Source organism: Tenrec ecaudatus, chromosome 1, assembly GCF_050624435.1.
Source record: "Tenrec ecaudatus isolate mTenEca1 chromosome 1, mTenEca1.hap1, whole genome shotgun sequence".
NCBI lineage: Eukaryota > Metazoa > Chordata > Mammalia > Afrosoricida > Tenrecidae > Tenrec > Tenrec ecaudatus.
The window spans coordinates 136,861,386-136,886,098 of record NC_134530.1 but is presented as its reverse complement, the minus strand read 5'-3'; the positions used below and the strand labels follow the sequence as shown (position 1 = coordinate 136,886,098).

The following is a 24,713-nucleotide window of genomic DNA, read 5'->3' as shown; positions in this document are numbered from 1 at the left end:
TGGAAGAAACATGGCAGCTCACTCTGTAAGGATTAATGAACAAAACAAAAAACCCCAATCTCACTGCCACTGAGGATATTAGAGCTTACACCTACCTAATTAGACATAGTAGAACTGCCCCATAAAGTTCCAAAGCTCTATAGATCTTTACAGCCAACAGACACATCTTTCTCCTCTTTTGTTAGCAGCCCATCACTGTCTTGATACCAGCACAGTTCCAATGTGGAATCCCTGTGGGAGAGTTCTACTTTGGCCTGTAGTGTTGCTGTGACTTGGAATTAGACTTGATTGCAGTGATTTGCTTAATAAAAATTACAGTCTACAAAACCATATGGGATAGTTCTCCGTTACATGGGGTTCCTATGAGTTGTGTGCCGGCCTATTTTAGGAGCTGTGGATACTTAAGTGAACAAAATATATTACGTCCCTGCCTTGTGATGTGTATGTGCCATTGAATTTAATCAAACACAATAAATTAACTTGGTTAGTAAAAGATATGAAACACTGAATTTTACCCATCATTAGAATGCTTACTTACAGTTAATGCATATAAAAAGATGATGCTAAGTTCTATTTCAGGGCCTTCACATATAAGTCTTTCTCCATTTTTCTCACATTAATTCTCATGAGTTCAATCACAGTTCTGGAAAGAAACAGAACTCTAATCAGATGGTTTCTGAGTGGTGAGATGGGTACAGGGAATCAACAAGGAAGTCATGGAACCTGGCTGCTACCTTTATTTTCCTTTTGGCGGAAAGGAATAGGGATGGAAATAGTGAAAGTGAATACCATGATAGTGGGACATCTGTAGGAAAGGTTTTCAACAGTGGCAATAGGTGTTAGGGAACCTCGCCACATCCCGAACCCTGTGGCATGCCAGGGAAGCTTATATAGAAAACTACTACAATCTGTTTCTCTTGCCAGTTTCTGAATTCTGATTGGTAATTTCCATTGCGTACTTGTTAGGCTGTATTTTCTGGAGAAGCAAATATATATATATATATACATATATATATATATATTCTCCCCAAGAATGTGTCTCACAATTTTAGAAATGGTAAGTCTAAACTGGCTCAAAGCCATGGGTCAGATGTTACAATGGAGGATTCTGCTGACTCACTTAGCTGCAAGGGTTGATGAACCAGGAAGCTGGAAGATGAAGCAAAAAGACCATAGGCTTTTGGATGCAGAGGCAGATGAATCAAAGCTCAGCAGGTCAGCCTGGTAGTTTTAGAGGCCAATCCAAGACAGACAGGTCAGATGGCAGCACATTGATTGCACCTAGGATCAGTAGGCAATATAGTGGGCAGTTGGCCTAAGACCAGAGAACTTGTAGGTCAATGTGCCAGATGCAAGATCCAAATCTATAAGGCAGGCAAACTTTCCTACAATGTCTACTTATATGGAAATAAGGCATATCCCTGTGGACGCTTATTTTTAATTGCATCAGAAGATTGATTGCTATCTCAATCCTTGATTATATGTTGTTAGGTCACATGATAGGGAATTATTGGGCCAAACCACTGAGAATCCTGCCCAGCTGAATTGATACATGTTCTACCATATCTATCCTGGTCTGCAAGGAGTCTGGTGATATAGGTTGTGGGGTTGACATTTTTTGTTCACAGAGTAGGAAAGAGAAGTGTGGATAATAGGATTCTGGAAGCCAAAAGAGAATACAGTATTCCCAGTTTTAGAAATAAAATTGGGCTTTCCTTAGAATTTTCATATAGTTTAGACTCCTGGATAATTCTTCTCATTTTCTCAAATACAAGTTATCTCCTTATCCCTTCCAAACAGCTTTATTTTTCATAATTGGCATGCAATAATAAGTATATACATGTTTCTAATGAAACATGCAGTTATGTATGAGTAATCTTGCTTTCCTGGCTATAATTCCATGATACCGAGGGTCCTGAGTCTGATGTTATCTATTCATCTTTTCCCTTTTCGTGAAGTTTGCATAAGGCTTTGCTAAAGTTGTATTTAGGGAAAATTACAATTTTCATCTTACCATGTATTTATGTCTTTTAATCAAAATATTACTTATTCCAGTATATTAAAATAAAAACATATTTTGTTTACAAAAAAGTGTTTTATTCTATAGTAATAAGACATAGTTGCCACCTGAAATGAAGAATGTTGTTCAACCAGTTTACTTTGCCTTCAACAAAATTCTTTCCAAAGGCTCCCATCTAAATATTTAATCCTAAGCTTTCAACATTGAATATCACTCCCTTCTTTCAGTTTTCAACGGACATATCATTAATTCAATACTTAATTTTTTTTCATGTTGACAATAAAAACATTCAATTTTCAAAATTAGAACACTAGGACTCAAAAACTTTTATAATTAAAAATTGTATGCTCTTTAGAATGTACATGCATACTTTAAAATATTTTGAGCTTGTATAAATTAATGCTCAGATTTAAGATCATAAACATTCATTGTTATATACTAGAGAAGTTTATTAGAATAAAAATAAGGTATATTTTTAACACTATTACTTCTGGGACAGAAACATTTTGGGTAGAGCTGGAATAAATGAAGTGATACCATGACAGGAAAAAATAGTGCTATCTACTTGTAAGATTATAGTTAAGAAAACTTCACTGGATTACTTATGCTCTGTTGCACATAGAGGTACCATGAGATAAAATTGGCTTAATGGCAATTAAAAACAAAATAATAAATGTATACCAATGTCTGTACCAATTATATATTATCGTCGGCTGAAAGACAGCTTTCTCTAGTCTTACAAATAGGCAGCACAGCAGAATTTCGAAATTTCTTAACATCTCAAGAATGTATTTGACTCATTGAACATGAATGACAGAAGAGTGGATGTGCTGCTGTGGGATGACATCAAGCGCATCATTTATGAAGAAAGCAAAGGTCACTAAAAAGACAGGAATGAAAAAAATTGAAGTGGATGTCAGAAGAGATTCTTAAACTAGCTCTTAATTGTAGAGTAGCTTAAACAAGGAATAAATGATCAAGTCAAAAAGCTAAGGAGAAAATTTCACAGGGCAGCTCCAGGAGACAGGGTAAAATATTATTACAAAATATGCAAAGACATAGAGTTAGAATACCATAAAGGAAGCACAAGTTCAGCATCTCTGAAATGGAAAGAACTCAAAAATCAAGCCTAAATATAAATTTGCGATATTGAAAGATTCCACGACCAAAATATTGAATGATGCAAGAAACATCAAAAGAAGATGGAAAGAATACACAGTTTTGGTATTAAAAAAAAGGACACATTCAATGGTTTCACAAGGTAGTGTATGTTCAGAAACCAGGGTTTCTGAAGGAAGAAGTTCAAGCTGCACTGAAAGCATCAGTCCAAAACAAGTTTCCGGGAATTGATGAAATACCAGTTGAAATGTTTCAACAGCTTGTGAAGCACTGAGCCACTCATTTGTGTATGCCAAGACATTTGGAAGACAGTAGCTTGGCCTGATGATGGGAAGAGATTCATATATGTCCCCATTAAGAAGAAAGCTGACTCAAAAGAATGCCCAAATCACAGAACAAGACCATTGATAACACATGCAGTGCATGGACAGGGAGCTGCCAGACGTTGGTGATGAATTCAGAAGAGGCTAAGGAATAAGGATACGTATACTGATCTGAGATGGGTCTTAGCTCAAAGTGAAGAATAAGAGAAATATGTTTACTTGCATTTTTTAACTGAGCAAAGGCATTCTCCTGTGTGCAACCTGACAAAGTATGCAAAGCTTGGAGAAAAGTGGGAATTCCAGAATATTTAATAGTACTTATGTGTAACCAAACATAGATGAAGAGGCAGTTTTGCATCAGAACAATGGGCTACTGCATGGTCCAAAATCCGGAAAGGGGTGTGTCCCAGCTGAACCGTCTCACTTTACTTATTCCATCTGTATGCTGAGAGAATAACAGGTCTACAACCAAAACATTTTTTGGTATCTTGGCTTCCAGGTCATTTCCTGAGGTTATTGGGGCACTGATGCAGAAAATTTTGTTGGTTCGACAGCATCAGCTCTAGTTTCCTAGGTAGGTATTCTACAATTTCATCTGCAAGTTGTATTAATTAACTAATATATCATCTAGTTTTAAATATGAGAAAAACTCAGGAAACAAACTATAAGATATAGCAAAGAAGATTATAAATATTTAGGGAAATGTATTAGGGGATTTCGTGAAGAAGCTTCATATGGATCCAGGGTGGCTTGTAGGTTTTGCCTTGACCTGCCAATCCTAAAATCAGTGGTTTGAACATACCAGTTAATCCATAGTCTTTAAAATGGTTTAAAGGTTTGGAAACCCACAGGGACAGTTCTTCCCTCTCCCGTAAGTTATTGAGTGAGAATGAACGTGATGTGTGGGTTGTTCTTTTTTGGTATGGGATACTGTGCAACATGTACAGAGACTATATGTTGGATATGACAAAGCTTTTAAGCCATGCATGAGGCTCTGAGCAGCTACAATGGGACCAATAGGTAACATAATCATAAATACAAAATTGAGAATAAATAGAGAAAAGTTAACAGGGATTTTGTCTTGCTTGGATCCACAATCATCAATGCGCATAGAAGCAGCAGTCAAGATATCGAAAGACGTATTGCATTGGGTAATTCTGCTGCATAAGGCCTCTTTAGAGTATTAAAAAGCAACGATGTTACTTTGAAGGCACACCCGATCCATATTATGGTATTTCCAATTGGCTCATATGCATATGAAAGATGGATGTTGAATAAAGCAGACTGAAGAAAAACTGAGGCATTTGAATTGTGGTGCGGGGGAAGAACATTGAAAGTACCATGAGCTGCTAAAAGGACAAACCCTTCTGTATTGGAAATAATCCTGCCAGAGTGCTCCCTAGAAGCAAGGATGTCAAGGCTTTCTCTTCCATAATTCAGATGTGTCAAGAGACCCCAGTCCCTGGAGGAGGACACCGTGCCGGACAAAGATTAGGGGCAGTGAAAAAGAGGAAGGTGCTCAAAGGGATGGATTGACACATTGGCTGCAGCCAAGGATTCAAGCCTAGGGACAATTGGGAAATGGGGCAAATGTCCCTATGGCATGCGGACAAACGGAGCAGGATCGTGAGTGTTCAGTTCTGTTGTGCACAGGGTCAGTACGGGTCAGACCTGACTCGATGGTACCTAATAACAACAAAACTTGGATATTGCAAAAGAGCTTGAAAATAGTGGAAAATACAAGAAGAAAATTGAAAAGGCATGCATCTGGAAGGTGTGAGGGCACTTGAAATGTGTTCAAAATGCAAGACTTCATGGTAATTATGAACATCTGGAAGATCTAAGGCTGTCTTCAAATTGTGCAGCAAATATCTCAAAACACATTTTAATTTATAGAAGTTAGTGGCTAATTCATGACAAATACTTCAAAGGTGAGATTAACTCCAAGCTTTTTAATAAGCAAACTTCTAACTTTTCTTTAAGTATTTCTGTGTACAGATGGAGAAGTTGTGCTACCTTATAACAAGACTGGAACATATAATTTTAATATAAGAATTTGAATTCGGACAGACTTATTTTGAGTGTCAGATCATTTCAATTTCTATTTATTATATCAAACTCACAACCAATCTGTTGATTATAATTCATATCAGCCTGAGAGGACAGTGAGGAAATTTTCTAAGTCTTTATGAGAACAGAAAGTCTCATCTGTCTTTTGCAATGCGGCTGGTAGACTCACCCATCTGATCTTGTGGTTTGTAGCCAAATATATAACACAGCAAATTGAACTGTGGTTCCATTTCTAGTCAAGGTAAAATGATACTTGGGGAAAACTCCAAGTCCAGGTAATTTTCACTGTTCAAATATATTTTTGAATCATAGTACACCATGTGAAATACAACTTGACCTAAACTACTATATTGAGTTTAACACAATCTACTATAGATAAAGCCAGTGTGGGCTTCCTAAATCTCAGGCTAGTTAACATTACATTCAAACATCCTACCTTTTTATGGGCAGGGAAAGTAAAGAGTGGTATGTGATATATATTATGTGTGACAAAAACTAGAGCTGATATGGGAAAACTGATAGCACTTTTTGAATCAGCAGGTCAAATATATCCCCAAACATGTCTGATGTGTCACACACCAAAATATATGTTGGTCTATGTAGTCAGAGAAACTGGCTTATATCAAGAAGAAGGTAGCATCAGTATTGGATGAAGTCACATTAACTACCTTCAACATATAGATACAGCCTTGCTGGCTGAAAGGGAAAAGGACTTGAAGCACTTGCTGATGAAGATCCAGGATCGCGTCTTCAGTATGGGTTACAACTCAATATAAAGAAATCCTAAATCCTTACAACTGGACAGTTCGGCAAACCATGATAATTGGAGAGCAGATTGTAGCCGTCAGGATGGATCCACCATCAGTGTTCAAGAAGGCATCTGCCAAGAGATTAGCTAACATGTTTATTGGGTAAATCTGCTGCACAAGACCACTTTAAAGTGTTGGAAAGCAAGGATGTTACTTTCAGGACTAAGGTGTGCCTGATCCAATCCATGGAATTTTCAGCTGTCTCATATGTTTGGGAAAGTTGAACATTGAAAAAGGAAAGCTGAAGAATCGACGCACTTGCATTGTGGTGCTAGTGAAAAATATTGAAAATATCACGGACTGCTAAAAGCATGAACCCATCTGTCTTGAAAGAAGTAAAACAAGAGAGCTCCTTAGGGGCAAGAATCACAAGATATCTTGGACATGTTAGCAGGAGAGACCAGTCTCTGCTTTATCATGTAGAGGTCAGCAAAAACAAAAACAAAAAAAGAAGCAGATAAAAGAAAAAAGGAAGGCACTTGACAAAATAATTTGACACAGTGGCAGCAAGAATGGCCTCAAATATAAAAACAATTGTGAAATGGCTCAGGATTAGTTCTCTTGTACATAGACTCTCTCTGAGTCACACTTGATTTAACAGCATTTCAATAACAACAACAACAACAAATCGGTATGTGTAAATGGACCTCAAAGCTCTAGTTTACCTACTCAGCTTGATGAAGTCATTGTAAAAATCTGTACGTATGATGAAAATAATATAAAATTTCTTTTTCATAGTCCAAAGGATACATACATTAAAAATAGGCCTTAAATTCACTGCCAAGACAAAGACCATGAAATGCAAAGCAAATGTCAAATTCTACTCTTAAGCCTTGTGTGACCTGCAGTGGAAATTACACCTACATGTAAAGGTCATCTTTTGAAGTTGGTAGTTAGATTTGTTAAAAGTACTTGTCTTTTAAGTCTGAGTGTTAAAGTACAAGTTAAAAATGGTGGAGGATAAGTGATATTTCCTTTCATGAAAATAATATATTTTCAATTTACTTTTTAAACATAAGGCTTCCAAATGATTTCCATTTGGTTTAGAGAAAACACTTTTTAAAATCCCAAATGTGATTTTAAATTATACTAGTTTGCACAATAGGTGATTGTAAAATATATCAGATACTTTTTAAAGAGGGTGCACCTTGTGGTAGCACATACTTTAAATGTTAATTATTTAAAGAAACTGGAGCAAGTCTTGTATTAAATAAAGAATTTTTTGCAATTTGAGAATCATTTATTAGTAGGTTCAGATTTGTAATTTAAATTTTTATAAAATTTAAAATGCAGGCTCAAAATCATTTTAATGTACATATGTAGCATTGCGATGTATGTATGTCTATATAAAATACACACTCACAGTTATTTTATTAACTTGTATTTTATAGTTTATTGCTCATTGAAGAATTAAACATAACTTATTTGATAGGGACCTAATCAGAGCTACTGCTGGCTTTGTGGTTAGCACTTCAGTTAAAGTGTAGCCCATTAGGCCACCAGAGAGAATTGCTTAATTATTTTTACTCGTATCATGAAAATACATCTAAATAGCAACATAAAGTTTAATTAATCAGTATCAACTCCAGATAATTTAATCTGAAAAACTTTTTAAAGCCTTCTGTAAATTACTTAAATTTGGTCCCTTTTAAATTCATTTAAATGCATTGTCATATGGTATATATATATTCCTCACTTATCTACTATCTCATTATGGAAATTTTGCATTTATCACAATAGCAAAAAAAACCAACTAGGCATTGTATTTTCATATAACAAGACAAACATGGAAATAATGGATGTCAATGTGAGAGGTAAGAGTAAGAGCACCTGATTGTTGATATTACATGTGATCTTGACTGAGCTATGTAATGATGTTTGATGGAATTTGGCAGTGATATAATGATGTAATTATCTTCCATTTTATGGTTTGATAAGGTCATCCTCCATTTCTATAGAAAGCTGATTTTTACATAATAACTTAGGTTTTAGAATCTAACTATGTTGTTAACTGAGTTGTGTGTGTATTTTCATTATAACTTCTAATTATACTGCATTTTATATATTTGAAAATTAATTCAGTTAATATTTCCAAAGTATATACTTAATACTACCTAATGGCTATATACATATTTCTGTTAAAGGCCAAAACAACTTTTTGTTACCATTTTTTAGTCTTGTCACAATAGAAACCTGAGAATCTTAAGTAAAACAAATCATGTTAACTCAGTCCAGACAAGGTAAAAAATAATTTTGTCCTTGGTTAGCAATGAAAAAACTGGTGTGAGGTTGATATTGTTGTTGTTTGTTTAGTGCCATTTTGCTCCTACCTCAGTGACCCTGTGCACAACAGAACAAAGCAGTTCATGTCCTGCGCCATCTTCACAAGAGTTCCCATGCCTAAGCCCATTGATGCAGCCACTTTGTCAGTCCATCTAATGGACGCCTTTCCTCTTTTTTGCTACCCTTCCACTTTACCAAACACGATGTCCTTCTCCAGGGACTGGTATCTCCTGGCCACATGTCCAATGTATGTTAGAGGAAGTTTTGTCATCCTTGCCTCAGAGGGGTAGTCTGGCCTTCCTTCTTCCAGTCCAGATCGGTTTGCCCTTTTAGGAGCCCATGGTACTCTCAGTATGCTTCACCAGCACCCCAACTTAAATGCACCAATTCTATGGCCTTCCTTATTCGACATCCAACTGTCAAATGCGTATGAAGCAATGGAGAATACCAGGACTTGGGTCAGGCACATCTTAGTCCTCACAGTGACATGCTTGTTTTTCAGTACTCTCGATTTCCCTAATGCAATACGTCAGTTGATCTCCTGACTGTTACTTCCATGAGCATTTGCTGTGGATGCAAGCAAGCCCCAATCCTTGACAACTTCAACCTTTCTCCTTTTATCATCGTGTTACCTATTGGTCCAGTTTGAGGATTTTGTTCTTTCTTATATTGAGTTTTAATCCATACCAAAGATTACAATCTTGATCATCTGCTTAGCAAGTGCTTCAAGTCCTCATCATTTTCAGTGAACAAGGTTGTGTCATTTGCATATGGAAGGTAGTTAATAAGCCTTCCTAAAATCCTGTTGCCACATTCTTTGTCATATAATCTAGCATCTCTGAGGTTTGCTCAACATACAGATTGAACAAGTATGGTGAGAGGATGTAATTCTTATGCACACTTTCCTGATTTAAACAATGCAGTATTCCCTTATTCTGTTACCACAGCTGCTTCTTGATCTATGTAAGAGTTCTGCATGAACACTGAAGTGTCCTGGAATTCCCATTCTTCTCTAGGTTATCCACCACTTAGTACAATCCATAGTCCTATACCTTTCCGTGGTCAACGAAACACTAGCAACCATCTTTCTGGTATTGTCTGCACTGAGCCAAGATCAATCTGTTCTCAAGCTCACAACTTTACTCGTGTGTCCTCTCAAAGATCTCGTTCTAAAGTTTGCACATGCTGTTGCCTCATATTTCTTTGGAATGGGCACATATATGGATCTCTTCCAGTCAGCTCGCCAAGTAGCCATCTCCCAAATTTTCTGGCATAGAAGAGTGTCTCCAGTACTTTTCCAGCTTGCTGGAACATTTTTATTGGTATTCCATCAATTCCTGGAGCCTTGTTTTTGGCTCATGCTCATTCAATGCAGGTTCCTCAGTACCAGTGGTTCTTGCTCATATGTTAACTCCTGGAATGGTAGAATGTTGACTCGTTCTTTTAGGTTCAGTGACTGCTTATTCTTTCCATCTTCCTTTGATATTCCTGTCTCATTCAATAATTTGCCCATAGAATTTTTGAATACTTCAACTTGAAGCTTGAAGTTTTTCTTGTGCTCTTTCAGTGTCAGATATGCTGAGTATGTTCTTCCGTTTTTGCTTTCTAATTTAAGGTGTTTGTACATTTTGTTATAATATTTGGCTCTGGCTTTTTGAATTGCTGTTTGAAATTTTCTATTCAGCTTCTTTTCTTCATACTCTTTTGTATTTGCTTTAGCAACAGTACAATTAAGAGAACGTTTCAGAGTCTCTTCTGACATCCTTGATCTTTTCTTTGATCTTTTCTTTCGTTCTTTCTTTTCCAAAATTTCCTTTTAGTGATCTTCTTCTTTCTTTATGAATCCTAGTCTTGATGTCTTCCCATAGCTCCTTGGATCTTACATCACTAGTGTTCAGTAGCATATCTTTGTTTTGAAATATTCTTGATATTTGGGTGGAATAGAATCAAGGTCATATTTTGGCTCTCCTGGACTTTTTAAATTTTTCTTCAGCTTTATCCTGAACTTACATATAAGCAATTGAGGCTCTGTACCGCAGTCAACCCTGGTCTGGTGTTATCTGCTGACATTGAGCTTCTCCATTGTGTTTTCCCACAGAAGTAGTGAATTTGATTTCTTTATATTTCTTCTGGGGAAGTCTATTCGCATAGCTGCCTTCTGAGATGTTGAAAATGGGCCTTTAGTATGAGCGAGTCACTGGCCTGCAATACTCCAGCCTGTGATCGCCAGCTTGTTCTCCTCACCAAATTCATATTCTCCAACTGGTTTTCCTTCCACTGTGTTTCCAATGTTTGCTTTCCAATCACCAATAACTACCAATGCACATTGATTGCATATTTGGTCAATTTCAAATGCTAAGATTTTTCCCCATTTCTTCATCATTAGTTTTTGTGGTTGTTCATCAATTTGACTAATCATTTTATTGATTGAAGGCTGATAGACATAATTCTTTCACAAACAGCAATGTACTTTATGATGGATTCATCATGATCCTTTCTAATAATGAAGGTCAAGCCATCCCTCTTGATTTTGGTAATTAGTAAATCTTGTAATTTTCTGATTGTAAATGTACTACTCTACCATTCCATTTCAGGTCACTGATGCCTAAGATATTGATATTCATGCCTTCCATTTAATTTTTAACTACTTCCCGCTTTCTTAAGTTCCTCCTTTGAACACTCCAAGTTCTCATTATTATAACATTATTAAAGTTGCTTCTCTTCACTTGAGTCATGCCCTGTCAGCAAATAATGATCCCTAAAGCTGTTCTCCCACTAGCTTTACCCTCCTCATGTCACCATGGTCATCTCATCTCTCAGAAATTAGCTCCTTTTCAGTTACAGTTGCAGTGCGCTTAGACCCAAGGGGCCCATTCTTAGGCAATATCTGGGTCAATATCCTGCATCCTTTGTTTAGGTTTTCAGCATTTGAAAATGCCTCCAAGCTCCGCCTACAGTATCAGTTGCTTCTTCCTCCGAAGTGGGGAGCTGAGTCCTTCTTCATCTTCTGTTCTTAGTGTGGAAGCTCTGCTGACACCCGTTCTCTTTGGGCAAGTGATCCTGCTGGCATTTGAAATACCAGTAACTTAGCTTCCAGCATCTCAGCAACACACAAGCCACCACATATGACAAACTGACGGACAAGTGGCTGCGGATGTTATAGTGAACGAATTAAGGGCTAACCGATTAAAGGGAACATTTATTTATTTATTGTCATCCTAATTGAGTTTGGCTTCCATGACACACTTTGAGAGGTAGAGAGATGGACGCAATTTAAAGTCAGGGTCTTGAGAAAAATTGTTGGTGCTAGACTTGGTCAGAAGCTTTGGGGGTGGAAGTCTGTCTGATCTTTGCCACATAGGATTTGACTTTGGCTGTTGTGGCATTTGTTACCCCATCCAAGGACTTCAGACTGCTATTTTTTTTTTTACAATATTCACAACCTTTGAGATTTTTTATTTGCAGTGTCAATCCATTTCATTGAAGAAAGCCCTCTTTTTGCTGACCTTCTACTTTCCCAATCACATTGCTCTTCTCCAAGGGCTAATGCTTCTTGGTAACATCCTCAGAGTTCCTGAGACACGGTACGGGATTCCTTACATCTCGGGACCACTCAGGCTTTACTCCAGCCAACACAGACTGGCTCAGTCTCTGGCAGTCCACTGTACACCGACTATCCTTTGCCAACACCATCATTAAAAGATATCAGTGATTCTTGTTCAGGTCTCCTTATTCATTGTCTAGCTTTCACATGCAGATGAGGTGGTTCAGAATACCGTGTTTGGGGCCAAGCACCATAGCCTCAAAGTGACGTCTTTGCCTTTTAACATTGTAAAGAGATCTTTTACAGCAGCTTTGCCCATCGCAGTACGTCACAGGCCTTCCTGACTGCCGCTAGGATTACACTTCAACAAAAAGTAAAGAAAATCCTTATAAGTGGGCCAATCAGCAGCATGAACCACAGAGAAAGAAGCTAGCCGGTCAGTAGAAGTGGAAGTCTTCTTTTCCACAAGAGACCCGTACTCTTTGAATTTGCTCTGCGAACTGCAGCCCATGAGCGCTCTGCCGCGGGGAAGTGAACTTTAAAAACTACAAGGATATTATTCAATCAAAGCGATTTTATTTGTTTGCAAAAATGTGCCTATGGTTCTTGAATAATTTTTAAAATGGTGTGAAGTGCTGGCTCAGCTCTTCCATTTTCTTTCAAAAGTTTGCTAATTCCTTTCTTAGGCTGTAAGAAACATTCAAATTAAAAAATTCAGAAGTTTAGATCTCCCAATATTCAGAATGGAATTGAAAGGCGACAAGGCCGTATTGTTTCATGTTGCTAGGTGGACACTCACGAGAAAACTTTTCTGATGTACTAGATTACTTGATACAGCTAGTTAACCTTAGTCTTTTCACATTCCTATGAAATCCCTAGGAAAGTCCATGGAAACGTGAGGTGTTTGTGACCCACCGAGAGAATTGGATAGCTTGGTAATAATCTAAATAAGGTACATAGACCCATATTGTGTGTTGCCTCCTAGAGGGGATTGGGCATTTTGTCATTCTGTTAGGTTTAAATGAGTGAGTTTCAGAAGCAGAAGTGGGATCACCTGACTACCAAGAAGACCAGGAGGTGATCACATCCTTTGGACCTTTGGATCACAATATTCCTGAAATGCTCTTTCTGGATCCAGGAGACTGAGCTGAGGCACCAGAGATGGGGAGAGGCCGCAGGGAAGAGGCAGAGAAGCAGTAGCAGGGAGTGGTACACGTGCCAGCCCACAGTGTGAGAAAGTCGACTGCTTCTGGGATGGTGACCTTCTGAAAGTTTGGGTTGTCTCCCAGCGCTTATTGGGGGAAACTAAATTTGCTGACTCACAGAATTAGAACTAACTGCCTTCAGGCTGAGGATTACTGGCAGAGTGAGTACCTACTTGTTAAAACTACTCTTGCCAAACCAAGGCTGAGGCCAGTGGACCACAGGACTGAGAGCTAAAATATCTTCGTCACATTTGCCTGAGCCAGACACGGGCCAGGAATCATGGGGCTGAAAGGAACCTAGGGAGATTCCCTTTGGGTATAACTGAGAAGAAGGTTTTCTCTTCAAAGAACTGTATCCTATGCATTTCTGATGCTGAAATATACCTCGTTAGCTTGTTGAATAAGCGCCATGGTTGTAAGACTTACCTGGGAGTTCTGTATGTATTGATGAACCTAACAGAGAGTCAGTGGCATGAGATGGATGGTTGGTGTCAGAATTGGTGAAGAAGATTGGAAGGTAGAGCCATGTCTTACCTCTCCTTCAACCTTGCATTGGTACCAAGGGTGGTTCTCCTTCAACCTCCCCACCAAAAGGAGAAAGCAGAAACCACTTCAACATCATTTTTAAACTGTTGTTTTAAACTGATAGTTGAGCATTGATCCCATCCTTTGGTTTTACATGAATAATTCCTGCCTTTCTTGTGGCAAGCACAGTTTCATGCATAGATCAAATAATTTGATTAGATGACGTAGAACAGGGCAACTAATCAGAGCTTGGGGTGGGATATTCAATCTGGAAAGGTAGATGGTATTCTTTACATCTCAGACTGGAACTAAGGCTAACCATTGAATTTATGATCTTGGCATTAGAAGCTCAAGGCATAGGCTATTCCAGCACCAGGACTCCTGGTGTCGAGATGAGGAGGGGGATGCCTTTTCCTGCACTGTGCGCTGCAAATGCCAGCTTCACTTGGAAACATCCGCCTTTTCCAACGATGGAGATTCACGTGATGCAGCTGAACTTTAGTATTTACAATTCATTTGACCTGTCACCCTGCTTTGCTTATCTACAGACTGTCGTCTCACAACCTATGTTATGTGATTGATGTAAAACACTGTAACATGCTTCTGGGAAAATAGTACATAGGGCTTTTCCTTAAAATTGTCTGTTTCTTGCCAGTATATATTTTATAGTTTCATATTAAACACCTGAAGTGAAGATTTAGAGTGGAAATCTTAGCAGGAATTCATTCAATGCTGCCAAGTCTGTTAAACACAACAGCGAGTCCTTAAAGAACTTCTTTATGTTGTCTCAAAGTGTGCTTTTGAAAATGCCATTTGCATATGATAGAAAACTTCTCTGGCATTTTAGCAACACCTTTACTGGGGTCATTATAGGTTTCATAAGATTTAGCATTTAATTCCAGAATTTTTAGTCATAGAAAGGCCCTTAGGAATTATCCCTCATTGCGTTCATTTTAAAAATGACGAATTAAGTGAAATGACTTGCATGATTCCATAAAGTTAGTGGAGATTTTGGGAAAAATCATCAGGGTTGTAAATTGAACACTTTTCCAAATTAAAACTTTATTTTTAAAACTGTAGAAATGAGTATTTTTAGCCAAACATCCCTTTTCTATTTGAGATTGATCATTTCTTTTTTTTATGCACATTTGTACATTTATTGCTCTCAGCATTCGCAAAACATCTGCTGTCTACTTGAGCCGTTGGTATCAGCTCCTCATTATTCCCCTCCCTCTCCATGCTCCCTCAAGATTGATCACTTCTAACAATTCATATGTAGCTACTTAGTATTATAAATTGATTATCAGCGGTTCTCATTCTGTGGGTTGTGACCCCTTTGGGGAGTTGAATGACCCTTTCACAGGAGTTGCCCGATTCATAACAGTAGCAAAATTACAGTTATGAATTAGCAGTGAAAATAATTTTATGGTTGGGGGGGTCACCACAACATGAGGAACTGTAGTAAACGGTCATAACATTAGGAAGGTTGAGAACTACTGGATTAGATGGTATTAGAAGTACTGCCACTACATTGTTAGAGCTTATATTAATTTGTAGGCATAGATGAATAGTAGATATTTCTGTTAATTGAAAGAAAACACAGAACAATAATTTGTATAAGAAATTGCGTGTATGGCCTAATGAGATGTATTTTCAGTTTGAAAATAGTATCGATATTATGACCCTTAAAAGCAATGACTTGATTAATAATATTTTCTGACTATCGTATTTATCTGTAACTAAGAGCAGGTATCTGTTTTCCTTTGGTGTTTCCCGGACACAACACCACGTTGCCTCTGTGTTTTCCGCCAGCTTTGAACGGGCGGCACAGTGGCTGCACGGAGGCCGGATAGAATCGGAGAAGTGCAGCAAATCTGGGTGCGCAGTAGAGAAGCTTGAATTCAGCACACTGGGTTAAAACAATGGCTGGAGGTTGTTATACTTAATGTCTGCGACATGGATCTGGTGATAATTATTCTAGATTAAGGTCTTTGCATTTAGTTGGTGATATTAATTTAAACATGAGAATATGGAGCAACGTAGGGCTGGGAGAGGTAAACAAAGATTATAAAACCATAATATTTTAACAACTTGGAAATGAGATATTCATTGAAAACTCTGAAAAACTAACATCTTCCTAGGACTGCAGATGCCCTCTGTTTATATTCAGGAGAGGCCCAATAAGGTTCTAATCTCTCGAATAAGGTTAACTTCTGGATGCGGCACAGCAAAAAAGCAAGACGAATGCATAATTGTAAACAGTTGAGGTGTTGAAGTCATGCTCTAACACACACGTAGCTCTTCAGTACAAAGCATTTGGAAATCTTGTCCAACCATTTGTTGACCATAATATTACCTAAGCACAGATCTTAACAGATAAAGTCAATAAAGTATACACACTTAAAGAGTTACTTCAGAAAGTCACTAAACAAGACCAGCAGCAACAAAAAAATTAGAAGGGTGAACAAACACTAGGGAACAAACCTGAGTTACAGAGTTGCCGTATCATCCTAGTTAGAATAACCAGCAAGAGTTAGAATAGTCAATAACAAACAAAAAAGTATGAGACAGGTAAAGAGAAGATGTGTGGGGCATGTTAGGAGCTGCCCTTTTTAAATCCTGATAATACATTTAATAGCCCCTTGAAATCAGTAATTGTGAGTATGTTCAGAAAACTCAAGGCAAGAATGACTCAAGGAGTATAGGAAAGCAGGCTTTCTCACCAAGTAGGGAACTTCAGTAACAACATAAATGAGGAAAGGAAAACAAATGGAGACTCTGGTCTGAATGAAATAAGGAGATGCTAATGAGGAAAACTTGACAGAGGTTTAGGGACATATGAGAAACTACCCAGTTCACTGTCAGCCTGGAAGAATATTCCACGAAACAGTGGCCTAAAAGTTTTCCAATTTGATGATGCACCTAAATTTGTAAATTAGATAAAACACCCCAAATAGAATGAACTCCAAGTGATTCACAGATACACTGCAGTCTGTTACCCAGACAGCATTCTCTATTTTTATGTAGATTCCAAGATTCCTGGTAAAGACCACACGGAACTCATAGACAATTCTCATGAATAAAGGGGCATTGAAGGCATGTTGCTGCAGTAGGTGCTATCCAGTCAGGTCTGACTCATGGAGAGCCTACATTTAACAGAATGAAACACTGCCCAGTCCTGTGCCATCCACATACTGGTTCTTATGTTTTAGCTCATTGCTAAAGCCACTGCTGCTTTCCCTCAATGGCCCTGAACTTTACCAAGCATGATGGCCTCCTTTGTTTACGCAACTTCTAAATACTGTTGGAAGGAAAACACATAAGATAATTCTATATTAAATATTTATATTTTAATCTTTGTGTTAAAATAATAAGAATTTCTAAATAAGTGCATTTTGGTCTATGATTAGTTGGGTCATGTTTTCTTAATAAAAATTCACAAACCTTACTTTATATATATTTTCCTGATTTTTTTTCCACTGGTAAAATACAGTCAATTTATATATTTTATTTTGAGATTTTAACATGAATAGGCTAACCATAATGACTGAGGTCAATTTGTGTCTATTTATTTAATATTAGAATAACATAACTTTCATTATCTATTTACACTTCAAAAGTCATATTTTCTCTTTTCATTTCTTATATTTTATTTACATTATATAAGATACCATAAACTATTAGTGAAAAGAATCAAGTTTTATCCATTATGCACGTAAAGTATAGATTTCATGAACCACAGATGATAAGGGAATAACAGATTATCAGGTAGTTTTTAAAATATGTATGTGTTTTCCTTAATCTTTTGAGACTATTCTTATATTTATATATATAACATATTTATCTTTAGGTATTTAAAATAAACTACACATGGTTTGGGGTAAAGCTTGCTCCATGAAGATATGAGTTGGGAATGCTGACTACATCCATGTTTGTTTTTTTGCAGGGGGACATCCAGCAATTGCTGATCACAGGTGACGCCAAGGCCGCATATGATTACTGTGAGCATTACAGTCCAGACTGCGACTCTTCCTCGCCCCAGGCTGCACAGGCTCAGGAACCACAGATAGATGAGGTGGGAGCACAATGTCAGGAGAGGCTTTCTGTTTGCAGTGCTGTGAACTAGCCTGGCCCTAAGAAAATATATGTACCTACTTACTCACTTGTAATTAAACTGTACATTTAACCTCATAGCATCCTAATATTTCAAAAAGAAATTATTTAAGGGATCTTGTGGTCCCTTGCCCCCATTAAAATAGATTTTAAACATGGCAGTAACTCACTAATAAACTGTGTATAAACTGATTGTCATCAAATGTTTACTAACCACAACAGCCCTGTAGGGCAGAGTACCTGCCTGGAGGACTTCTTCCTAGGCTGTAATCATTATGAAAGCAGGCTGCCACATCTTTCTTTTGCAGGGTGACTGGTAGGTGTGCACTTCTGACCTTTCAGTTAGCACTTGAACACGGAAGCAGTGTGCCAGCAGGGCAACTATTTTGGGTGGAGTGGAGTCAAATAGTAAAATATGTATATATATATATATATATATATATTTCACTATATATATTATATATATATAGAATTCACTAAAGCTATATTTGCGCTGTGAGGTTTTCAATTATTGAAACTTGCTCAAGCTAAAGCTACATGTCTTACAATACACTGCATTTCTCCAGTCTTTTTGACAACTCATGGAGATTAAAAAAAACGTTCGGGCCATTTTAAAGTTCTCAGGTTGTGTCAAACATTTGGAGTTACTTTTTTTCTACTTTCCTTAGGGTTACGCTATATTAACATATATTCTTATTTTCTTGTACCAATTGTGCTAAAAGCGAGATGAAATGAAAAGTCATGTGTACTGATTGCACCAGCTAAATTGGTTATACTTTGATTAATTATATTTCACTGCATTTGAAGTTCAAGTGTTCAAATTTCACCATAATGAAATTTGATTCTATTCTCCTTCAAAGAAAAATGCATATGTCTATGTTAACATAGTATGAACAACTTTGTCAGACTTAATTATTAAAAATAATAATAACAGAAATACAGTAGCTTATAAGCTTTATATGAATGCCTTTGAAGTTGGATTTTAATTGAAATTAAAATGAAGTAGGGCTGGAAGAGATTTAGGCTTTGTTCAGAAAAAAAGCTGTGCTTTTAGATTTTTATTCTCAAGGTGGAGTGCATTAAAATGTTTAGGCATCAAAGCTTACAAGTATTAGAGCTGTCTGCAAACTGAAAGGTGGGTGGTTGAACGCACCAGCAGATCTGTGGGAAATAGGTCCGGCCTGTGGCAGATGTGGCGGATAGATCTGCAAAGATGTACAGCTTGTGAAGCCATGTGGGGCAGTTCTACTCTTTGCAGCAGGGCCACTTTGAGTCAAAATTGACTGGAAGAAAATGTTTTATTTTTTTTCTGTTTGAAAGCAGATAACAATTTTCTTCTTTTTACAATAGGCTATGAAGTTTCACCCTTTGACTTTTCTAGTTAGATTGAGATAAGATCGTAAAACTTTTTGTTATTATTTTTGCATATGAATTCAATTTGTATTCTATTATTGAAGACATTTCTAATATCATTTTTCAGATACAATGTGAAATTCTGTTGCACTGATCATTTCCATGAAGAATATTATCGCATTTTAAAACAGGGCTAAGTATCATGAAGCCAAAAGGAAGGGAAATAAGAGGGAGGGAAGGGAAGTTACCCAAATATTTGGGTTTACTTCTTTCATACATCTCAAATCTTTCATTAATTTTAAAAGGCTTTTCATGAGTTCCAAGAAGATAGGTAGAATGCTAATCAATAATGCTTCTCTACTTGAGAGGCTATGTAGTATCTTAATGTTAAAATGTATGTCATTTTGTTGCGCATATAGATAAATTTATATATTTTTATAAAGATAAAATTCATCTGTCCAGTAATCAATATGCTTCTGAACTTTAAAAAAATTAAAGTATACATTCTTCATGTCTTTTTGAAAAGTTTTATTTCTATATTTTAGAGACACACTGAATTATGTTAAAGGAGAATAACCCATCTTCTAATTTTAAATTCAGTTAGAAATGACTTGCCTTTTTATTGTAGTTCTAGCTCAATATAGAAAGTATGTTATAGATAGGCCAAACTTGCTTTTACTAGAAGCATTGAATGGGGAAAACAATGTACTATGATAATAGGCACTACATTAAACTCTGCTTAGGTAATTCAGTAAAATAATAATAATGATAATGATATAATATAATAATTTCTCACTCGTGTCTATGTGGATTGTGCCACAGCACCATTTTTTTGAAAAGAATAACAAGGTCTCAATTTTCCCCCTAACTTCAGATAACAATCCTATTTCAGTAATGAGATAGCTACATTCTAGTGTGTGTCTGTGTGTGTGTGTTTACGGGGTATTCAAAAAATTAGATGAAAAATAACAAAATTTTTGTAGGCCTCCTCATTCCCCAGCACACACATGCACACACACACACACACACACGCACACACATGCACACGAGAGGCAGCTGAAAAGTAATGCTACTACGGTTCCAGGACATGCATGCTAGGGTTTGTTCCAAATAAAAGACACTTAAACAGGTCTCTGGGCTCAGTGGATGACTGCAGGAAAATTCTCTAACTAATCGGAAGGGGGTTCAAACATCTCATGGAAAATTTCATTATCCTTGAATTCCATTTTTCCATGAACTCTTTGAACTTCCTTCACAGGCTTGTCTTAGTATTATTATGGTACCCACACAACCCAAGGACACTAAACAATGTGTTCCATCAGTTCTGTAAGCAAGTCAAAACTCACAATTTTATGAAGTGAGTTATAACCAGAAACAGGTTTTGGATTTACTAATACAATCCAGAAAGCAAGAGCCTATCAAAACAAAGGCTTCAAAGGAATCCGCTAGAGCAATGAAATTCAAGGCAGATAGGTCAGCTCATGAAAATGTGGTGAATATTTTTAGTATACAAAATGGGTAATCTTGATCAAATTTCTTGGCAGAGGACAATTAAGGTGGATTATTAGCAAGATGTAATAAGAATATTAAAATCTAAATTGATGATACAAAGTCCAGAAATTGCATTGAAGAATTATTCAAAAGAAGAGTGTAGCTCTAAATAAAGGATATGCAGAGAAACTGTAGCATCATATTTTCTTATTTTATTTAATAAAAGTTTCTATGATCCTATACCAATACTTTTTACTTATACTCATGGGTCTGTGCATATAAACTGATATATCCCTGAAATTTGTTTGTATATATCACTGATTAATTGAATTAGCCAGTAGTTCTAATTAATTTTGATTGATAAATATACTATATTTACTTGTAGGATAAGCATGGATTTTAATAATGGGTCTCTAAGTGCTTTGCTTATAGAATCTAGAAATGCAGTGCTACCTGTAAATATAAAACATAAAGTACAATATAAACTAGCATGCATGCATATTGTACTTTATTAATTTTCTAATAAAACATTAATGTATTTAAATTTTATTTTTTGAATTTGACTCTTAAATGTGGCACTTAATTTGAGTGTGATTTTTCCAGACAGTAACTGATTTCTGGTTATTTTCCTCTGAATAACATTTCCAACCTACTTCAAATCCATTTTTTAAAATTCAGTTATTTGCATGCTTGTCAAAGCATTGCAATATCATCATATATTACAGAGTGAGACATGAGGAGTGTAGGCAGATAAAAATTCAACAGCAACATCTTCAAAATGTAATCCTATTCCAGGCTATACAATAAAATTTTAATAAAATATTACTCAATATTAAAATTCTAACGGTTTGGTTTTACTCTCCAACAAAAAGTTAAATGTTTTGTTTATATATGTTTTGTTCTCAGTATATTATTAAGTATATATTAAGTACTCTTATCAGAGTGCTTATTAGAGTACTTATTAGACTATTCCATATATATTAATACTCTTATTAGAGATACATGTGGTTCTAAAATTTTGGCAAAATTTTAAATAATTTAAGTATAAAATTAGTAAGTTTGTTTATTGTACTTAAAAATAGCAGCCAATAATTATGGAAATCCAATATTTCTTACTTCAAAATTGGTGAACATTACTTTAGAAAAATGACTCAGTAGAGCTTAGTGAATCTCTACTAATATCTATTTAATATGTGGTTACATTAAAAAAAATTTTTTTTACTTCATGATGTTTTTAATAATGGAATAATTTCTTGCACAGACATACCCAAGCAAAAATGTCTAAGCTATAATATTTAGGCATTTTTCATTTTTATCAAATAGGAAAACCCCCATAAAACTATTTAATCAGATATATATTATTGATCATTAAACTATTATTATAGGGATACAGTTACAATTCTTTTTCTTTTTTTCTTTTGGCCATTCACATATCATGCAATTCAATAGTTAATCATGTCAAGAAGAGTTGTAAATCATTACCACAGTCAATTTTAGTAACAAATCTTTTTTCATCTCATTTCTTCCAACTTGAGTTTCAACAATCATAAGGAACACTAAAGTCATGCTTATATTTGAAAATGATTTCCAGATCAGTCTAGAAAAATTTATTTCTGGTGCTGCTATTTTTTAAAGGGCTAGAGTACACAATGTTCCCATGGGATGGGTTTAGGGATGTGCTGTGCTGGTGAGTCTGTATAGTTGATCAGAGACATCTGAGATGTTTGAATGAGCTTTTTTTGCCCCATCGATGGCAGCCTGTCTGATAGATCAGATTCACTTGAGGTTTTGTATTTCCCCTCCTTCATCTTCCCTTTGCCCTCTCACCATAGAGGCAAAAGTTCTGGAAAATTACTCTGGAAAATTACGTTCCATATTTTTCCTTTAAAATGTGTGGGTTAAAGAAAATTATATGCAACCATTCCAATTAATGTTGAAATTCTTATAGAGCGGTAGTGCATAGTAATTTTTATGAGTCAAAATTAACAAAGATAGTCAGCAACTTTGTCCAAGCAATAATTGCCAATAGTTAATATTCAAAATTTTAGTTTCTTGTAATTCCTTTTGTGCTTTTAGAAATAGGCCACTGTTCGGCTTTTAGAAAATTTGCTTTATTGTTTATATGTTATTATACTCTGCCTAAGAAAGTATAATAATTCCGTGTAATACATAAACTGCTACAGAATGACTGTATTACCATTCTCTTAACATGTACTCCAAGTAAAAGCTAAGAGAATCCCTACTTTGATAATAAATTACTTGCAACTAACAAAATTGCCTGGTATTTTTCCTTTGCTATGTAGTATGCACCCGAGGATATAATCGAGTATGACTATGAGTATGGGGAAACAGAATATAAAGAGGCTGAAAGTGTAACAGAGATACCTACTGTAGCTGAGGAGACAGTAGCACAAACGGAGGTAAAAAACAAGGAGCGCCTTTGTATGTGGAGCCTGTTGCATGTTGTTCTGTGAGTCTTCGTGTCCTCTGTGTCTTACACTTATCAGTAACTTGTCATTCAGCCCACTCCTAGGAATCGTAGCTGACGTTTTTGACAGTAGCTGCCCTGAAGAAAGCATACTCATTTTGTTTATCCATTCTTTCACTCATGCCCGTCACATCCCTTTCCAGTTTATTTATGTTTTACATTCCATCTTTCGTCACATTTTACAGAAAAAGAAATCAAATTTCAAAAAGAAGACAAAGACAGTGGCCACTAAGTCAAAGGAAAAATCCAAAAAGTTTATACCCCCCAAATCTGAAAAAAATGCATCCAAGAAGAAGAAAAGATACCAAGCCACAGCCAAAGCCAAACTAGGGGTAAAGGTAGCAAAGCAAAAGCAATCAAGATCTCTCCTGGCTGAGCTGGAAGATCTCTGATGACGAGTCCCAGTCCTAACCAAACTAGACCAATGCGCGTTTGGCTAATACGTAACTCAATTTAATCACGGTGTCTTATATTTGGGGTTTGCTTTTCATTTTTATGAGTTGTTTTTTTTTGGATCTGTTATTAGGCGAATATCATTGATGATTTCCAAGAATACAACTATGGAACAATGGGAAGTTACCAGACAGAAACGCCTAGACGTGTATATGGTACAAATGAGGTAATATATACATGTAGATACATTAAGTTTGGGTACTACACTTTGGTATACCTTACTCTGGATGAATCTATAATCCCTGAGCAGTTTCGTTGTGGTAAGAGAAACAATAGCTTTCTTTGGTTTGCTATTTCTGAAAGCAGTTAATTACAAAATAATTCCAATTCAGATTTTGCATGATACTTTGCTTCATGCAATTGCTAAAGTGATTGAACTGAATTGGCTGCTTTCATTTTCTTGCTTGTTTCTGAGAGCAAACAAGTTTCTCAGCATGTTGTGAAAATGGATAGTCACAACGTGGTTTGAGTCTGAGGAGGAAAATTCTCTAATGTGAAAATTGTATCATCAGATGATACAATAAGACTTTATTCGAGATGACCAATAATCATGCATGTTTATGACACTCATTATTTGGGGGGAAAAGGCAACTTGAGTGTATTTTTACAGCTTTTTACATTTCTAAACATATTAAAGTTGTGGTGTTATGATGCTTCTTAGGATTAAAATAATATAACTTTAAAGTTTGTTTTTTTTTCCTATGAAAATGTTGTAGAACATAAAGGTTCAAACCAAGTACTCCGTGATTATCAGGCTGAACATATATTCAGCCCCTTAAAATATACAATTCAGTTTTAATTTGTTACTATATCTGACATCACAATTATATTTTTTCAAATCTTTGTGTGAGGATTATCTGAGTTATTTAGTTATTAGAAAATATGTGTTGCATGTGTCTCATTGAGACAAATAAGCT

The 24,713-nt window shown here is 36.2% G+C and overlaps 1 protein-coding gene across 2 annotated transcripts in view; it reads left to right on the top strand.

Annotated features, from left to right (window-relative positions):
- The window catches only part of COL11A1 (collagen type XI alpha 1 chain), a 251,063-nt gene that overhangs the window by 65,644 nt on the left and 160,706 nt on the right, over nt 1-24,713 (top strand). For both annotated transcript variants that reach the window (XM_075558829.1, XM_075558828.1), the window contains exons 5-7: nt 17,845-17,973; nt 23,159-23,275; nt 23,870-23,962. In XM_075558829.1, the coding sequence (XP_075414944.1) occupies nt 17,845-17,973; nt 23,159-23,275; nt 23,870-23,962 (339 nt within the window). The remainder of the gene's footprint in view (nt 1-17,844; nt 17,974-23,158; nt 23,276-23,869; nt 23,963-24,713) is intronic.